We start from the raw sequence: 20,093 nt of genomic DNA, 5'->3' as shown, positions 1-20,093 counted from the left end.
TAATAATGATTTGTCTAAAGTGTTGTTAAATAGTTCAGAGTTCTCAGTCTAGAACATAGAACACTATCAACACAGGAATGGTTCCTTTGGCCTATGATGTTTGTGTCGAACATTATGCCAAATTAAACTGATCTGTCTGTACATCCATATCCCTCTATTCACTGCACCTCTATGTTTTTATTTAAAAACCACTATCTCATCTGCCTCCACCACCACCACCACCACGGGCCCTGCACTCCAGGCCCCCCACTACTCTGTGTCTACGTTGTTATGTTTTTATTGTGTTGGCTTTTACATCAGTAACAATCTTTTAACTTGGATAATCATTGTGTCATGAGGAAACCATTGCATTATCTGCGATGGCTATTATCCAATGCTAGATTATTTAACATCAAGTTCGGTAATGGTATTGTTTTTGCTTTTCAGTTCTGGAACCAGTTACCAGACATTTTTATTCACTAATGGGATTGTAAGCCAAACCTATTACACATTGCCATGTCCACAGCCAGTTTACAGACTCTTATTTAAGGTAAGGAACACTTGGTCACATGGAAATAACACTGATGTTAGCATTGGTGGAAATCAACGATTTTGTTTCGTTTTACTTCAAATATGTTACAGCAACACCACTCCTTTCCTGTGTGGAAATGTTGTGCAGTTTTTCTGTGTTTTTAAGATGTCTCTTTGCTGGGCAGGGAAACTGAAAACCTTCATCTTGTAGCAACTTGCGATTTACTGGCACCAGTGTTATGTTATCAAACTTCTTAAGTCTCATCAGACAAGCAGTTAATATTTTTTTAATTCTCAATGTATAACGTATTGCATCATTGCCAAATTGTCATTTACACACATGACAGCCGAACGTTTGTTGAGAGGGTGGTGTAGGTGAGTGGAGGAGCGTGTAAGAAAAATGGACATTTAATGCTGTTCAAACTTACTGCCATGGTTGTACAGAATTTTAAAACTGTGTAAATTAATGTAGGCCAGCAGAAATGGTGAATTGTACACACACAAAATGCTGGAGTAACCCAGCGGGTCAAGCAGCATCTCTGGGGAAAAGGAAAAGGTGACGTTTCGGGTCTGAACCCTTCTTCAGAAATGTGATGCCCTATTTTTGTATCCGTTTCTTTGACGACATCATTTTTTGTCAGTGTGCCTTTTGAAACCCCAACTACTTATTAATACATTTAAATGTGCTATATGTTAACCAAAGTTGCTGTTGGATACTTGATTTTTTTCTCTAAAGAGCTTCAAACCAAATGAAAATATGAGGGGTTAAAGTCAGTTACCACACAAATTACCTGGGGTTGATGTGAAAGTTGGTAATATATGTTTTCATGAATTACAGGTTTAAATTTTGCCTTGCAGATGATGACCATTCATTCCGATTACATTGTTTCGGTGCACATTTTCAAAGCACTTTGGGACATCTGGACTAATGCTGCCAATAGAATAGGTTGGTGTGCAATTACTGATTGAAAGTTCATCTAAAAAGTTGTGTTTTTGTTCATGTTTGTGGGGGAGGAGAAATAGTAATACAGGTTGGAGTGGGAGAGAGAGAGTAGTAGATCTGTGAGTGGATGTGAGTGAATTTTTGAACAGTGCATCGTCCAAAATAGCTTTGAATATGGTATAAATTGTGTACGCTAGGAAGTTTTTTACATTGGTTGAAAATTTTTAGTCTATTCCTCTCATGATTTTATATTCCTCTATAAGATCACTGGTTATATAATGCTGGTTAAACATCTGCTTAAAAAAATGGCAATACAAAAATATATTACAACTGTGTTTTCCTAATTTCTGCTAGTTAAAGGTGGCGACCGCGAGTTCAAGGTTTGGACTCCAAGCCTCAAGGATATGGTTGCTGTCTTTCTGAACCTAGGAGTAGAATTCAACACTTTGTTTCCCTTGAAGCACCTTCAGCCAGACTTCACTGAAGCAGACGTTTTGTAAGTGATTAATCAAATATTTGTTAAAGCTGTTTTTATTTTAAATCGAAAGATTCATCATCTCAGAGCAAACTTTGGTTGCTGTGCATCATACTGGCGCATTGAAACTCTTCCAATGCATTTGGTAGATAAAGGTGTGTGGTCAGTCATCTTTTTAAAAACATACTTTAGTTTATTGTCATGTAGACCTCCAATTGCGTTGAATCTAGACCTATTAAAATTAACACTTTTCCCCGAAGATTGTACCTTTTGGCCATTCACTTCGCCCTTTGCAGGAGATTATCATTGGAAACTAAGTTGTTAAATGTTTTAAAAACTGTACAAACCATTGGCATGGGCAACAATAATGAGTAGATTTAAAATTAGATCTTTGTTTCTTTCCAGGTCTGGGCTCCAAAATGATAAGGAAAATTATACAAAGGATAATGCGCCAACCTCCCAGCAAGAACCTATCTTCAGCTCTCTGCCAGAATTTGGCATAAAGAATGTAGTCAAGGTAAAATTATATTAAGAGGAAAAAGTTATTTGTATTAAAGTTTACTCCAGTGGCACTAATTAGGTTGACTTCCTCTGTCAATCAGGTAAAATTAGTCTGAGCCAATATTGTCCCACTTGATTCTTTTAAAAGCTCATTCGTGGGTGATTTGCCAATTTGCCTTCTCTTTCCCCTTGGGGAATTTGTATGTAATGTAAAGATTTCAACAAAATTAAGATAGTACAAAAGTAAGGATATACAAAGACTGCAATAAAAACTCAGATGCATAAGACTTAAGATTAATTGTTCAATTTACAAACCAGCTTGATGTTAAGTTTATCATATAAATTGGCAATTTGTTATTCACGATGTTTAACCATGGAGAACTTGCAGTGTCCTCCATAATGTTTGGAACAAAGACCCATCATTTATTTATTTGCCTCTGTACTCCACAATTTGTAATAGGAAAAAAAAAATCACATGTGGATAAAGTGCACATTGTCAGATTTTATTAAAGGCCATTTTATACATTTTGGTTTCATCATGTAGAAATTACAGCAGTGTTTATACATAGTCCCCCCATTTCAGGGCACCATAATGTTTGGGACACATGGCTTCACAGGTGTTTGTAATTGCTCAGGTGTGTTTAATTGCCTCCTTAATGCAGGTATAAGAGAGCTCTCAGCACCTAGTCTTTCCTCCAGTCTTTCCATCACCTTTGCACTCTTTTATTGCTGTTTATCAACATGAGGACCAAAGTTGTGCTAATGAAAGCCAAAGAAGCCATTATGAGTGAGAAACAAGAATAAAACCGTTAGAGACATCAGCCAAATCTTAGGCTTACCAAAATCAACTGTTTGGAACATCATTAACAAGAAAGAGAGCTCTGGTGAGCTTACTAATCGCAAAGGGACTGGCAGGCCAAGGAAGACCTCCACTGCTGATGACAGAGGAATTCTCTTTATAATAAAGAAAAATCCCCAAACACCTGTCCGACAGATCAGAAACACTCTTCAGCTGTGGATTTATCAATGACCATTGTCCCCAGAAGACTTCATGAAAAGAAATAGAGGCTACACTGCAAGATGCGAACCACTGGTTAGCCGCAAAAATAGGATGGCCAGGTTGCAGTTTGCCAAGAAGTACTTAAAAGAGCAACCGCAGTTCTGGAAAATGATCTTGTGGACAGATGAGACGAAAATTAACATATCAGAGTGAAGGCAAGAGCAAAATATGGAGGAGAGAAGGAACTGCCCAAAATCCAAAGCATACCACCTCATCTGTGAAACATGGTGGTGGGTTGTTATCTCCTGGGCATGTATTGCTGCTGAAGGTACTGGCTGACTTATCTTCATTGATGATACAACTGCTGATGGTAGTAGCATAATTAATTCTGAAGTGTATAGACACAGCCTATCTGCTCGTTCAAACAAATGTCTAAAAACACACTGGCCGGCGGTTCATTCTACAGCGAGACAATGATCCCAAACATACTGCTAAACCAACAAAGGAGTTTTTCAAAGCTTAAAAATGGTTAATTCTTGAATGGCCAAGTCAATCACCCGATCTGAACCCAATTGAGACTGCCTTTTATATGCTGAAGAGAAAACTGAAGGGGACTGTCGGTGGGGGCGCTGTAATGGTGGCAGCCCTGTCAGCAGCGCGTTATTTATTTTCAACTTTTTTTATTTTTTTTAGTATGTTTTAAAGTATGTTTTTAATGTTTCTTTGTGTGTTTTGTGTGGGGGGTGGTGTGGGGGGGTGAGAGGGAAACCGTTTCAGTCGCCTCCTCCAAGGAGAGGCAACTTTTTCCAGGTCGCCTCCCCCATGGCCTAACAGCGAGGATCGGCGCGGCCTTTCCCAGAGACGCGCTCGGGGCTCCGGCGGCGGGTGCAGCGTGGCCTGCCAATGCGGAGCGGGCGAGCCCTCGCTGGGGCTCGCTGGAGGGGAGCGCTCCGTTTCGCTGGCCCGCAGCAGCCGGCGGCCTGAAGCTGCGGTCTGCACAGCTCCAGCCGGCGCGGCGTCCGGGATCCCTCGGGGGGGACCTGGGGTAAGAAGAAGCTTCCACTGCCGGCCCGCAGCCGTCTTCTACCGCGGGCGCGGTATGGACTTAACATCACCCCTGGAGGGGAGCTTTGACTGCCGGTCCTGCAGTCTGCGGTGCTTCTGGCTGCAGCGTGGAGGGAACTTTAAATCTTCGGCCTGCGGTCTCCGGTGGGGAAGAGCCGACTCTGGACTTACCTGGACTCGTACCTTGTCCTTGCCATCTGGACGCCCGCAGCGGCGGCTGCGGTGGGTTGAGGTCCCGACCACGGGGGAAAATGGAGGAGGACTGGCCAAATTGTGTGCCTTCCACCACAGTGATGAATGCTGTGGTGGATGTTTATGTTAAATTTTTATTGTGTTTTTGTGTGTGCTCTTTATCATTGTATCGCTGCTGACATATCCATTTCACTTGCACTTTTTGTGCAATGTGACAAATAAACCGTATTGTATTGTATTGACTAGCTCCCAAAACAAGCAAAAGTTAAAGATGGCTGCAATACAGGCCTGGCAGTGCATCACCAGAGAAGACACCCAGCAACTGGTGATGTCCATGAATCGCAGACTTCAAGCAGTCATTGTATGCAAAGGATATGCAACAAAATACTAAACATGACTACTTTCATTCACATTACTTTACTGTGTCCCAAACATTATGGTGCCCTGAAATGGGGGGGACTATGTATAAACACAGCTGTAATTTCTACATGGTGAACCCAAAATGTATAAAATTGGCCTTTAATTAAAATCTGGCAATGTGCACTTTAACCACATGTGATTTTTTCTATTACAAATCTCAAATTGTGGAGTGCAGAGGCAAATAAATAAATAATGCGTCTTTGTCCAAAACATTATGGAGGGCACTGTTATGGAGGGAATCTAATAGACAGATGCAAATCCAGGTAATGTCTTCTGGCAATTTAAAAACTTTTATGCTTTATTGCTCTTGCTCATCTCTTGAGTAATGTGCCTATATTTTTCTTAATACAATTAGTTTCTTCTGCTGTGCACGTCCATTTGCCCTGAAGCATACTCTGATAAAGAATTAATATTGCTGATAAGCTTGTTGGGGAAGATTGGCCTTGAACGAGAGTTTCAGCTGACCCCGTTGAAAGACTTGCAGTGTTTGCTTGACAATCTTCTCAACAACATCCGACACTGGAGTACGAGGGTAAGATTGGTTTTACTTGTGATGGAATGGTTGTTTTATGACTTTAAAGGTGGTTTAAGTCAATAATATTCTACATGGCTGTTGTTTGAAAGAATCTTTTGTGTATCACCCTTGCTGCCAGAATGTGTGCAACTATTTATATTGAACAGTTACACGTGGTGAAAAACTGCATTCATTGATTCAGTGTGGTACTTTATAGTCACATACAGAGAAAGCACCCGGAGAAAACCCACGCGGTCACAGAGGGAACGTGCAAACTGCACACATTCAGCACCTGTAGTCAGGATTGAACCTGGTTCTTTGGCACTATAAGGCAGCAACTTTACTGTCGTGCCACTGTGCCGCCTGACTTAACTCAGGCCAAAGAACTGCCTCGTGCTACGCCACTCCAGCATCAGACAATATTGTCAGTTGGCCAGTTAGTCATGTGTGGGTGAGACCATCAGTTAGCACGATTGCCGGAGGCTTCAGTTGAGAGCAACCATGTAGCGAGGCGTTCTGTTGCCTCTGCTTCCTCCTTTATTGAGCAAGGAGCTGCTGAGCTCATTTGATCCCCATGTCTGTGGTTTGTAGCAGCTGCATAAAAGCAGCTTCAAAGATGTCAGACCAAGGGCTGGAGCGGACACGTAAACTTTATAGTTGGCTATATCTTGTATCGTGCTTCATTCTTTATTTATTGACCATAGACCAGTACAGCACAGGAGTAGACCCTTTGGCCCTCAATGTTTGTGCCGAACACAATGCCAAGTTAAACTGATCTCATCTGCCTGTACCTGATTAGACCAAGTCCAAGGCCACATTCACCCTTTACCAGTTTCCGGATGATTTTGCATAGGTCAGAATGAAGCACTGATGTTTTGCCAGTCTTAGCACTGTCAATTCCCCTCAGTATCTGTGGACTGGGCATGTTTCTAATGATCGGTTGCCAATCAGCCTGAGATACCTTTTGCCCCAAATCGGCACATGGTATTCCCAATCTGATCCTTAAACTTCACGTCTCTAGGGGCCTCTGCTGTCTTGGAGGTCACAACAACTCCGAACATTATAGAGCAGCAACAGGCCCTTCAGCCCACAATGTCTCACCGAACATAATGCCAGATTAAACTCATTGCTTCTGCTTGTAGTTTGTCTGTATATTACATTATGTTTCTTCTGATGGTTTTTCATCAGCTACATACTGAGCTCCTCTCAATAACAGGTGAAATATTGCCTGGTTAATGGAATTGGCATGGGACAGATGAACGGATTAATCGCAACAAGCTTGATTAGACATGAAAAATCAGTGAATAAAATGTTGTAACTGTTGCTTAACCTCTCCCCGATATCCTGGAGCGGCCATGGTATAGATGCTACCGCAGTGTTGTAAGGAGAGATCATGTGTTAGGCAAAATCATGTTGTTTGTTTCATAATGATCTACTGTGCTATAAATTAATACACAGAGGTATCAATTAAACTGATTATATCATCTGTTCGCCACTGGGTCACTGGTGAATTTGTATTAAACAACTTTGTATACAAATAAATCATCAACAGTCAGTGTAGATCTCTTAGCCCTATAGTATTTGGTTTTGCATGAGATTGGTAATGTTATATAACACCACTGAAACCTTGAGTACAGTTGGCCTTCATTGTTCCTGTAAATTCAACTACTGTTGATCCAACAAACCATCCTTAGAAAAATTACTGCAGCTGCTACTTAGTGCACCAGGGAGTGACCAGGCACCAGGTAGGAAACTTCACCAGTGTACAAGAGTAACAAGATTGCTGAGAGCAGCTTGGAGCAATGAGCTTTGCGACAAGATAACGGGACCTTCTGCACAACCTGATGCATTGAAATTGAGTCATGCACCACAGGAACAGGCCATTTGGCCCAACTTGTCCATGCCAACTAAGATGCTCCATCTGCACTGGTCCCCACCTGCCCGCTAAACTTTTCCTATCCATGTACTAGTCTTAAATGGTGTTATAGTACCTGCCTCAATTACTTCCTCTGGCAGCTCATTCCATGTACCACCACCTTCTCTGTGGACAAAGTTGTCTCTCAGGTTCCAATTATATCTATCCACTCTCACCTTAAACCTATGGCCTCTGGTCCTTGATTCCCCTACTCTGGGTAAAAGACTGTGCATTCATCCTGTCTATTCCCATTATGATTTTAAACATAAATATTAGTCATTGCCAAGAGAGCATTCCAGGGCTGTGTAAATTAGTGTTATTCAGCATGGGTGTGAATACATATTTTCTTTCAATTGTCTGCAATGTTCATGTTCACCCAGTTACCTGGATCTTTTGAGCTTTTGAAGATGTTATCATTTTTATTTGCTTGACTTATGTTTGTCGGTAAATCGCATATCTGCAAATATGACTTTTTTTGCTTGAATTTGTCAAAACCACATGCAAACGCAAATTATCTTGGTTTTTAACAGATGTTCGAACTCTGCAAGATAATAAGTGACTTATCAGAACATCATCATAATCTTCTATACCTAGTTCAGCTGTTGCCTGATTGCAGTACGCGAGGAAGGTAATGTGTTTTGCTCAGTGTGAGCTTTGGTTCTGTTTTAAAACTGCAACAATTTACCATGTTTCTGAAGGAAGCCAGGCTCTATAATTCATTTTGTCTAAGGAAAATTAGGAACTAGTTGTATCTCAGGAATGTAAGTGATCAATTACTACAAAATGGAAATTATTTTCTCTCGAAATACTCGCTCAAAGTTTTCAGACTTGGGCATGAATATGCTACTCAGATACCAAAAACATGCTCTGTCATTTAATTAGATGAACAAGGTGTGTATTGTAACTTTATTTATCCACCTTGTAGCCATTCAGTATGTTCATGTTTTTGGTACCTCCTCCGCCCTAGCTATCAGGCCAGCTTAGTTTAGAGATACAACAAGGAAACGGGACTTTTGGCTCATCGAGTCCGTGCTGACCAGCGATACCCATATACTAGCACAATCCTACACACTAGGGACAATTTGCAATCTTTACCGAAGCCAGTTAACCTACAAACTACTTCTGTGGAATGTGGGAGGAAATCAGAGCAAGGGGAGAACGATACAAACTCCGTACAGACAGCACCCATGGTCAGAATCAAACCCGGGTCTCTGGCGCTGTAAGGCTGCAACTCCACCACTGAGCCACTGTGCTGCCAGCTGTAGCGAATGTTCTTAGTGTGGGGCAGTAGGATGTCTCCTCCATCTGGGTGCAACCACTTAGAGGGCTACAGAAATTGGAACATTTTAACAATTTACTTTCACCAGATAAACTACTGTTGTCACTTATTGGCCAGACCTGTTAATGAAGGGAATGTGTCATTGTTATGTACATCCCAGACTTAATATTCCCCTCAAAATACATCGACTCACTTTCATTTAAGAAGTTCCATACGCACTCTGTCTAACCACCTTATCAGTAGTATCATTCTGCAGTCAAAACCCAATCTTCTTTGCCATCAGTGATCACCAATTTTTATGGCATCTGTGAACTTAGTAATAGTAAGAACATAAGCACAAAATGCTGGAGTAACTAAGTGGGTCAGGCAGCATCTCTGGAGAAAAGGAATAGGAGACGATTCTAGTTTTAGATTCTAGATTTCAGACATATTTATCAACATTTTTATCTACTAAAGCGACCCTTCTGTCTTGGGCAGCCTCCATTGCCAGAGTGGGGTGGAATTGGTGGAATAGCACCTCGCATTCAGCATGGGCAGCTTACAACCCAATCCCTTTTTTTAGCCAGTTTTCAAGCCAGTTTTCAATCCAACTTGCCTACATGCCCTAGATACTATCATCCCAGTTCCCTTTTACACCAGTTTGCCACGTGGACCACATCGACTGCACGGAATGCATCCATACCCTCAGTTATCCCTTTGAAATATTAAATCAAATTAGCCTGATAATATCACCACATAATAAAATCATGTTCACTATCCTTAATTAATCTCTGCCTCTCCAAATGCAGATTAATCCTGCCCCTCAGAATTTAATCCCAATAATTTTTCCTCCCACTCGAGTGAAACTTGTTGACTTGTATGTACCCGCCTTGTCCTTGCTGTCCACGTTGAATATGGGATACGACTGCTTGCTTTTTGTTTAAGATAATGCACATTTTTACTTATTAGCAAGGCAATAGTTATCTAATTGTACGGGAGCAGATTATAAATTAACAGATCATTAATTTTCTAGGCAACTCAGGAGGCACCTTAGTTTGGTGATCATTTCAAAGCTGCTTGACAAAGGTCATATGTATATACCGAAGGATCCAGATATAAAGGTATGAATTAATTAAGTCGCCAATTGCGTGTTCACATGTAAAAAGTAGTTTGCCAATCTGAAATTAACCACTGTATTCCGTATATTGTCTTTCCACCCTGTATATTGTCTTTCCACCCTGGGGAAAAAAGGTCTGACTAACTACCTTATCTATGCCTCTTAATTTCATATACGTCTCTCAAGTCTCCCCTCAATCTCCAACCTCCCAGAGAAAACAATCCAAGTTGACCCAACCTCTCTCTGTAGCTAAAACCCTGTAATCCAGGCATCAGTCTAGTAAACCATCTCTGCACCCTCTCTAAAGCCTCCATATCTTTACTGTAATTGGTTGACCTAAACAGCATGCAATGCTTCAAATATGAGGAATGTTATTTGAATATTAATACTTCAAATGTCAGAAAAATGTTTACACGTGGGTCAGTCAAGCAAGTATCAAATATTTAAAAGCTGAAAAAGAAGGTGGTAAAGCTACTAGTAAAAGACAAGCATGATTACTCCATGTAACAAATTTGTCAATAAGTATTAATATCAATCACATCAAATCAATAACAATTATCAATGTACTCTATGTACCAATTTTATGAATACAAATGCATTATTATTTTTCAAGATTCCAGATTCTGGAATGGTTCTCACAGATTGAAAGCTAACAAAAATATAACTCTACCGTGATTTTAAAAAAATGAGGGAAAGAGAAGTATATAAATTACAGACCAATTAACCAAACTTGGCAGTAGGAAAAGCATAAGAGTCTCTAATAAAGAAGGTGATAATGGGACACTCACAAAACAATAATGTGATTGCACAGTTGTCATAAACTTCTCATGGCAAATCATTCTTAACAAATCTAGAGTTTGTTTTAATTGTAGCTATTAGGTTTGATGAGGTCAAAATAGTTCTTGTTTACCTAGACTTTGTAGCAGCTGGAAAGTAATATGGAATAATATGTAAATGGCCATCTGCTTTGACAGACAAATATGCAGAGCATGTTTAAATGATCAGAGATAAAAGTCAGTGTTCCGAATGCCAAGGTGTCCTTGTTTTGTTAATTCACGAAAATTAATGTCCAGGAAGAAGGCATAAAGTGCATTAGTTCTTATTTAAAGTGATTAAAGTACAAGAATAGAAATGCCATGCTCCATTTAGAGGAAGCCCTGATGAGACCATATTTGAAATATTGAGTGCATGTCTGGTCTCCATACTTTGAGAAAGAATATGCCTGTTTTTGAGGCAGTGCAGCAAAGGTTCACAAATTTGAATTCTGGCGAGGGAGTATTTGTCCCGTGAGAGGTAATGTCAACTAGGTCTATGCTCTCTGGAGTTTCTGTTCAAAAGTAGAAAATGCTTTTGGGACATGACAGGATGTTTGCATTGGCTGGGGAGTCTAGGTCCAGAGGGCATCGTCTCAAATCAACGGGTGCCCATCCAAGGCAAGGAGAAGACATTTCTTCATTCAGTGGACGGTGAATCGTTGGAATTCTGCTCAGGAAAATGTGAAGGTGCATTCACTAAGTATTTTCAAGAAAGAGGAAGATAACCTTTTATATATAGGGATATGAAGAGCCAAAGCCATGGCACTGAAGCCAATGATCAACCATGATTTCTTTGAGAAGGCAAAGGGGGTAGTGTGAATTACATCTGCTCTTGAATCTTGCATTATCTGTCTCCTTGTGGAAAAATATTGCATATCACTACTAAGGTTGCCAGCAAAACATTCTTTCCAATATTGGTTACCTTTCTTTGGAAAGGTTGTCTCACCAGTGATGTTGGAGGCAGTTATGACAGTGGCATTTAAGAGGTTTTTAGATGGGAACATGGATATGCAGGGAAAGGAGGGGTATGGGTATACTAGGGGCAGCATCTGCCTACAGTCTGTTTGTTTTTCTATCTGTTTTTAATATTTAGTTATTTTAAAAGTATGTTTCTTTAGTTTCTTTAACTTTTCTATGTGGGGATGGGGGTAGGGTAAGGGGGAAACTGTTTCCCAGTCACTTCCTGTCAAGGGCGCGACTATTCTCCGAGTCGCGTCCACGCGGCCTACCAACTGGATTGGTGCGGCCTTTCCTGCCGGGGACCGGACCAGAGCTTCAGCAGCAGCGGCGGCGCAGCGCTGGATTCACAGCGGCGCGTGCGATGCCTTACCTGGGATCGCCGTGGAAGCTCCGGAGTGTTGGGCCTGCTGCATCTACATCGGAGCTGTGGTCTGCAGAGCTTCCAGCTCGGCCGGCGCTGTCTTCAACATCGCGGAGACCCGGGGTCCTTTGCCGAGGGCCGTCAGCATTGAATCTCCGCCCGGCGCGGCCTGTGGACTTCGGGAGCCATGGACTCTGGGAGGAGGTGGCCGTCTCGGATGTCCAAGCCGCAGAGGATGTCCTCCAGTCCTAATGTCGGACTTCCATCACCCCGGCGAGCAGGCCTGAACATCGGGCCGGTCGTAGCGGCGACAGAGTGGGTTCGGGAGCCCCCCGACCACGGGAGGACAACGGAGGAGGATGACTGAATTTTGGAGCCTTCCCTCACAGTGGGAAACTTTGATCCCGCTGTGTGGGGATGTCTGTGTTAGAAACTATCGTGTTCTGTGATCTTTATTATTCGTATGGCTGTATGGCGACCACACATTTCACTGTACCAATTGGTACATGTGACAAATAAATGTATCTTGTATCTTGATTATGTGCAGGCAGGTGAGATTTGTTTGTCGTATTTGGCACAGATATTGTGGGCCGAAGGGCCTGTTCATGTGGTGTACTTTTCTATGTTTATCGATATCTCTTTTTCTGTCTCCAGATCTCTAATCTGTGTCGATACTTGTATATGATGAAACCATCTTCGTTGTTGAAAACGATTGAAAAGGAAAGACAAGAGGATGAGCATCAGGAAGCTGCACTTACAGAGCTGGATCAACAGGTATTGTTTGGTCTTCTTTGCCTATGCTGAGTTACCATGCTGACTATATCCTCACTGAGGGGCTCAGGTCTACGAGGCTTTGCAATCATGGTTATTAGATTATTTGCTTTAAAAATTCTGGTGGTTTTTCTGTATAACATACCTTCAGATACAGAACATGTCATAGATATGGTGTCCAAAATTGCTCACAATGTTCAAATGCGGCCTTACCAGTGATTAATAACGTCTCAGCATTACATCCCTGTTTTTGTATACAAGCCCCCTTGAAATAAATGCTGGTATAAACTTAACTAAACTTTAAAGAAAGTTTTTAAAATACGAGATTTACAAGATCATAAGGCATAGGAGCAAAATATGGCCACTCGGACCATGAAATCTGTTCTGCCATTTGATCATGGCTGATCTATTTTTACCTCTCAATCCCATTCTCCTGCCTTCTCCCCGTGACCTTTGACACCCTTACTAATAAAGAACCTATCAATCTCTGCTTTAAAAAGACCCTATGACTTGCCCTCCACAGCAGTCTGTGGCAATGAATTCCACAGATTCTCCTACCTCTGGCTAAAGAAATTCCTCATCATCTCCATACTAAAGTAGCCATTCATAATCAGCACAATAGCAAATGAATTGGCAGCGGTGCTGACTTTTCTTATTGTTCCAGAATGATAGAATTGGAACTGGCTGACGAGGTCCTGTGCAAACTGTGTTTTCCTCATCTTAATTCCATTCCCAGTTGGTTCAAGAATGCGGAAAAGAATTTAATTGCTTAATTTAGCATTCATTTGTCGGATGTGGAAATGGAAATGTTGTGTCTGTGCGGTAATCCCCTCCTGAATTGAGGGCAAAGCACACAGAGCAGCACAGTGGCACAGCGGTAGAGTTGCTCTCTTACAGCACCAGGGACCAGGGTTTGATACTGATTACAGGTGTTTTCTGTGCAGTTTGTATGTTCTCCCTGTGTCTCCATGGGTTTTCTCCGGGTGCTCTATTTTCCTCCCGCATCCCAAGACGTGCTGGTTTGTGGTTTAATTGGCCTCTAATTGCCCCCAAGGTGTCGGGAGTGGATAGCTGGAGAACTATTGTCAATGGGCTGATCAATACTCGGCGTGAACTTTGTGGGCCCAAAAACCTGCTTCTGTGATGTAACTGTGATTAGCTGAACTAATCTTTTTGAAATTGCTTATTAACCACATTAATTTTATTCACTAGGCTTATTATCTGTGCTACAACCTTCTGGTCCTGGCAAATGAAGTACTACATACGGACAGTGTTCCTGCCAGTCAGCGGGTAGGTCTTTCTCTTCTATCTATGAGCACTCAAGGGAGAGGAATTGTAGTTCTGCCGTATGTCTATTTTAAAGTTGACTTTCACTGTTCTTTTGTGGTAGGAACTTGTTGATGGGTGAATTTTTATTCTATTTCAGGGTCATCTCATGCAGCTCTGCGCTGAAATAGAAAAATACGTCAAATGTGACATAAGGGAAGACCCCAAACTACTCTACCGAAGCAAGGTGTTCTATACTTGTTCAGTCTGTCTGCCTTGCAGTTTTAGTTTGCTGAAACTATGGAACTTTCACTGGTTTCTGCTATTTAATATCTATCCTTGTTGTGTTCAATGTGATGCCACTGAACCTGAAGCACAAAGTATGTTGTGTTTCAAACATTAAATCCATTATTAAAGACGCTGGAGATTAGAAAGATGATGGGAGACTTTATTGAAAATAGTGTAAGGCCTGGATAGAATGGGTGTGGAGAGGATGTTTCCACTAGTGGGAGAGTCTAGGACCAGTGGGCACAGCCTCAGAATAAAAGGATGCACCTTTAGAAAGGAGAGAAGGAGGAATTTCTTGATCGGAGGGTGATGAATTTGTGGAATTCATTGCCACAGATGGCTGTGGAGGCCAAGCCATTGGGTATTTTTAAAGTGGAGATTGATACGTTCTGGATTAGTAAGGGTGTCAAAGGTTATGGAGAAATGGGATTGAGAGGGAAAGGTAGATCAACCATGATTGAACGGCAGAGTAGACTCGAATGGTCAAATTGCCTAATTCTGCTCCTATGCCGTCTGAACTTACGATGTGGTGAGGCCTCAAGTAAAACAGAAGGCAGCAACAGTTTGTAGAGTTAGTTTGTGAATCATTCTGCTCAAGGTTTCTTGGATTCTGTTAATATCCACAATGTTAGGCATTCATGTAGAAACTCACATGGCCTAACATTAGTTTTGGTAAGATCTTGCGTTTACATGACATTGCTATATCCCAAACATTATGGTGCCCTGAAATGGGGGAGACTGTACAAACACGGCTGTAATTTCTACATGATGAAACCAAAATGTTTAAAAATGGCCTTTATTAAAATCTGACAATGTGCACTTTAACCACATTTGATTTATTTCTATTACAAATCTTAAATTGTGGAGTACAGAGGCAAATAAATAAATGATGGGTCTTTGTCCCAAACATTACTAATGTTGTTTAAGGCTTTTAGATAGGCTCATGCATATGCAGGGAATAGAGAGACATGGATAACAGGCAGGCGGAGGAGATTTGTTTAACCTGCCATCGTGTTTGGCACAGACATTGTAGGCTGAAGGGCTTGTTCCTGTTCCTGTGCTGTAGTGTTCTCTATGTTCTATCTCGATGACTGTGATTTAATGCAAATACTATCTAAATTTGTTCATGTTACTCTATAAGGCCACGCTGTAGTTTTCTACGTTGATGCTACTGCTTTGTGCCTGTGCTGCAACTTGCATCTTTGTGCAGAAAATGTTGCCTCAATATCAGCATGCATCAAATTCTGAATTCTTGCACATTAAGTGCACAAGTACTGCCATTCTTATAAATTGCAAACCTCCTGATCTGTAAAGGCCTTAAAGGATGGTGACCTTCACAGGGAAACAAAATCCCAGCTCCTGCTGATGTTGTTGGAATGGCTAAGAGTTATCAGACTTCAGCCAGACCATGGCTTCAAACATCCAGTGAAAGTTTTATTAAAGCAAGGTTCCTTCCTGCATCAACTCGAATCCACATGTCAGTTCTTCCACCTTTCTGTGAAGGCAGGGATAGGTAGCATTAGACTTTAAAAAAAAAAAAGCCTATCCCAAACTAACCAGTGTTTTTGTGTCTAGGTGAAAGATTTGGAAGCAAGAACGCATGCAAAATGGCAAGAGATGCTCCAGCGTTCACGGCCAATTCAGGTAATACGACCCAGGATAAATTATGCTTCAATAATGCTGTGGTGGTTAGGTGGGGATTGAAGATTTGCCAAATTCAAAGCAGGGAATGATCTTTCCCTGTAAAAACAAAGAACTGCAGATGCTGATTAATACACAGAAGGTGTATTTTTTCCCCCCTTGCATCTAAACATGAGAGAAATGTTTCGATTAATAAAGAGGAAAAAGTGGACATGTTGCAGTAAAGCGTCTCAGTAACTGATCACGGGGTGGGGGCTGCTGGTGTCCGGTATTGCTGATTACCATAATTGACTAATGGGGGAGGGGGGGTAACGTTAAACCCAAGACTCAGAGGGAAGAAACACAGCATGGGGGGGGGGGGGGGGGGGGGGGGGGGGTTAACGAGGGAATTGACGGTGCAGGAGCTGCAGAGGGACGGGACGGGTACTCACGCCGCCTTTGCGCTGCTTGCTCTCCACTCCCGTAACGGGAAGCACATCACATGACGCCAGCTTGTTGGGTAACCTGACTGAAGCGGGGGGAGATGGGGGAGAGGGGTGGTAACAGGAGCCTCGGTCCGCTATTACTGGAATCTGCTGTATAGTGGTCCGTTATTATGTTATTTACTGTCATAAGTGATAGGAGTAGAATTAGTACATTCGGCCAATCAAGCCTACTCCGCCATTCAATCATGGCTGATCTATCTCTCCTAACCCCATTCTCCTGCCTTTTCTCCATAACCTTTGACACCTGTATTAATCAAGAATCTATCGACAGTGCCCTCCATAATGTTTGGGACAAAGACCCGTCATCTATTCCCCAATTTGAGATATGTAATAGAAAAGAATCACATGTGGTTAAAGTGCATATTAACAGATTTTATTAAAGGCCATTTTTATACATTTTGGTTTCACCATGTAGAAATTATAGCTGTGATTATTCGTATTATTTCAGGGCACCATAATGTTTGGGACACATGACTTCACAGGAGTTTGTAATTGCTCAGGTGTGTGTCATTGCCTCATCAATGCAGGTATAAGAGCGCTCTCAGCAACTAGTCTTCTCCTCCAGTCTTTCCATCACCCTTTGGTAACTTATATTAAATTTATCAATATGAGGACCAAAGTTGTGCCAATGAAAGTCAAATAAGCCATTTATGAGACTGAGAAACTTAGAGTTATCAGCCAAACCTTAGGCTTATCAAAATCAACTGTTTGGAACATCATTAAGAAAAAAGAGAGCACTGGTGAGCTTACTAAATCGCAAATAAATCAATGATGGGTTTTTGTCCTAAACATTATGGAGGGCACTGTATCTCTGCCTTAAAAATATCCACTGACGGCCTCCACAGCCTTTTGTGGCAAAGAATTCCACTAAGTATTTTGCAAATCCATCCATTCCTGACATGTTGTATGATCTCTCTTCAGGGAAAACTCCATGACTATTGGGAACCTTTGTTTGAAGATCTGAATTGCCCGAGTCAGTCGTGCGGTCTTGATGAGGAAACGGAACACTACAAGGTTCAAGGACTTGCTGGTTGTGATAAAGATTTGGACTTTCCTTAGTACAACAAACATAACTTTTTATAACGATTATAAAGCCTCTGACTTGTTTATATACAATGTTTAGACCTTAAGTTTGTGTTCTGGGTTTATTTTTGTTCTTTATTTTTGCACATGAACCAACAAGTGGTGTTGTGTGCCAAGTAAATTTTGTTATAGAGGTTAATGTTTTTGATAGTTTAGCTCTGTATCAAAGGATATATAAAAAAATATTTTGTGATAATGTTAGAGATCGAGTTTATTTATATAATTGCAGCCATGTTTGCAGTGTTTTGTAGTATCAATTTTATTGCTGTACATAAAACTTTGACCCTTTTTGTAATGTCATTTTTATTGAACGTTGAAATTGTTATAATTGAACTTCTGAAGCATTCTACTTGAAAATGTCAATTCTTTTCTCTTTTGCTTTATGCCATTTGGAAATCAAATTTCAATTCAGTGGACTGCTTCTTGTGGAAGATGCAATGAATTCACAAATTGCTGAGTAAAATGTTTGCAAGCTGCACGTTTTATCCGTACTGAAGCGACAATTTTCCCTCTCGCCACTTTAACTTTGTCGTGCTAATTGAGTTTGCACGCACATCTCTCTCGCCATTCTTGGTATGTCTTTACATTGTAGCCTGCAGCACTGGCATACACTTTAAAATGTTTAAAGATGGTTAGGAATTTTCACGTCATGGCTTTTATTGTTTCCTCCGCTCCGTTCTCCAGTGTCATTTTTTTTTTTGTCGGCGCTAGTTTGTGCTCAGTTGAATTTGTTGCCTAAAACAACCAGTCGACACATTAATTTATAACATTGTATAGAAGAAAAGGCTGGTAAGGGGAGTCACCTGTCATTAACATACCTATTGGTTCTTGTATCGCAAACCTAGAGTTGGGGGGCTTGAGTTGTTTTTATTTATCACTTGGCCCCTCAGCTGAGTTTTTTGCCTTGCAGCTCCTTTACCTAGCATGTAATTTATGTATCCGTTGTAAATTTATATCTGTGCCCCATCTTTTCGGGTAGCAAATGAAAGAATTTTCGATTTTTTTTAAGGCAATTTTGTAAGACTTGTAACTGTTAAAGGAAAGTATTAAATGCTTGGTTATGTTTGTGGAAAGTGCTGGATTATTCACTACATGTCTGTCTTGTATTTATACTTTTGATTTCTAATCTAATTAGTGCAGGGTGCTAGAATTTCATCTCAAGAACTTCTAACAGGAGCAAACTGCTGCAATTCCCACTTTACATCGTAAAGTCAAAAGGAGTACGATTTTGGATGTCTCAGCAACTAAGCCAAGGCCAGTTTATTTGCAAACTGTGTGTATGTATACAAAATAAAAGTGAGTGTCATAATGCTGCCTTTAGCTGAGCAGAGTGCATGAATAGGAAATGTTGCCTACCAAAATCAATTTTCATATTACTGAGAATATTTGTCATTTTATTGGCCAGGAGCATTCTTGCCCAAAGCAAATTTTCTTTTACCTCAAGATTGGAGAGGACGAACTAATTGCCGATGTGAAGCATCCGCTTGAGTGAGAACAGCAATACCTTTTCTGCTTGGGCTTCGGAAATGGAGCGTGGCTTGGGAATCTTAATTTTTTTTGTAAGAAAAAAATATATAAGATGCCATCATATATTTAGGATTTACTCTTGTGTTCTTGGGCACGAAGCTATGACTTGGAGCTACCTCACTGACATTCCAGGGCTCTGTAGGTTAAGACTAGCCATGCTAGTTAACAACAACCCCTTAAAGCAACTTGGCAAAACATCTCCCTATGAGATTGAATGCCTTGAGATTGGACTTAGACTTGTGTTTAACTAACTGTATAATTTCTCTAAATTCAATATATCTGTAGTAAAGTGTTTTAAAATCTTTCTTAGTAATAAAATAGTTTAAAATGTGGCACATTTGCTCAGGAATAGATTCTGCAATTGTATGGTGTACTGAAGGAGAGGAGTGAGCTTGGAGATGTGCAGAAATGCCTTCAGGCTATCTGTGTATTACAAATGACTGGTTTTGTGGTCTGGCATTGAGTCTTTAACCAAAGAATACAAGATTAAGCTCTCAACTGTTAGTTGATCTACCTCAGGACAGAACTGAATCTTTGGTCAAAGAACGTGTCCTCAGGAAACGTCTGTAATAATTCTGCCACCCTGCACTTCAGAAATGTATAAAAGACTTAATATTATTTTTCTGCTTTAACACATTTGCATTTTTTATTTTTTTTAAACAATTCCTTTATACACACACAATTTGAGTTATTTTGACAAAATAAAATTTCAATATGATTACCAAGTGTTTGTGTTGCTTTGTGACAGTTCACTAGATTGTCTTAATCAAAACATCGGAAATAGCAGGAGGGCACAAAGTACTAGAGTAACTCAGTTGGTCGGGCAGCATCTCTGGAGAACATGGATAAGTGAAATTTTGGGTCAAGATGCTTCTTCAAAAACGTCACCTTTCCGTGTTCTCCAGAGATTCCTGACCTGCTGAGTTACGTTTGTGTAATGACCAGCAGCTGTAGTTCTTTGTTTCTATACTAACAAATTGCAGAAG

General features: G+C 40.9%; 1 protein-coding gene across 2 annotated transcripts in view; it reads left to right on the top strand.

Annotated features, from left to right (window-relative positions):
- slf2 (SMC5-SMC6 complex localization factor 2) overlaps window positions 1–19,828 on the top strand; it is an 85,930-nt gene extending 66,102 nt beyond the window's left edge. For both annotated transcript variants that reach the window (XM_055647000.1, XM_055646999.1), the window contains exons 9-20: window positions 427–529; window positions 1,369–1,456; window positions 1,808–1,949; window positions 2,334–2,445; window positions 5,462–5,638; window positions 8,066–8,163; window positions 9,827–9,914; window positions 12,701–12,820; window positions 14,030–14,107; window positions 14,244–14,330; window positions 15,947–16,015; window positions 17,419–19,828. In XM_055647000.1, the coding sequence (XP_055502975.1) occupies window positions 427–529; window positions 1,369–1,456; window positions 1,808–1,949; window positions 2,334–2,445; window positions 5,462–5,638; window positions 8,066–8,163; window positions 9,827–9,914; window positions 12,701–12,820; window positions 14,030–14,107; window positions 14,244–14,330; window positions 15,947–16,015; window positions 17,419–17,556 (1,300 nt within the window). In that variant the 3' untranslated portion in view covers window positions 17,557–19,828. The remainder of the gene's footprint in view (window positions 1–426; window positions 530–1,368; window positions 1,457–1,807; window positions 1,950–2,333; window positions 2,446–5,461; window positions 5,639–8,065; window positions 8,164–9,826; window positions 9,915–12,700; window positions 12,821–14,029; window positions 14,108–14,243; window positions 14,331–15,946; window positions 16,016–17,418) is intronic.
- Window positions 19,829–20,093: the final 265 nt, after the last annotated feature.

Source organism: Leucoraja erinacea, chromosome 15 (genome assembly GCF_028641065.1).
Source record: "Leucoraja erinacea ecotype New England chromosome 15, Leri_hhj_1, whole genome shotgun sequence".
NCBI classification, from domain to species: domain Eukaryota; kingdom Metazoa; phylum Chordata; class Chondrichthyes; order Rajiformes; family Rajidae; genus Leucoraja; species Leucoraja erinaceus.
Note: the sequence above shows the minus strand (reverse complement) of the source record. Positions and strands in the feature narration are given on the sequence as shown.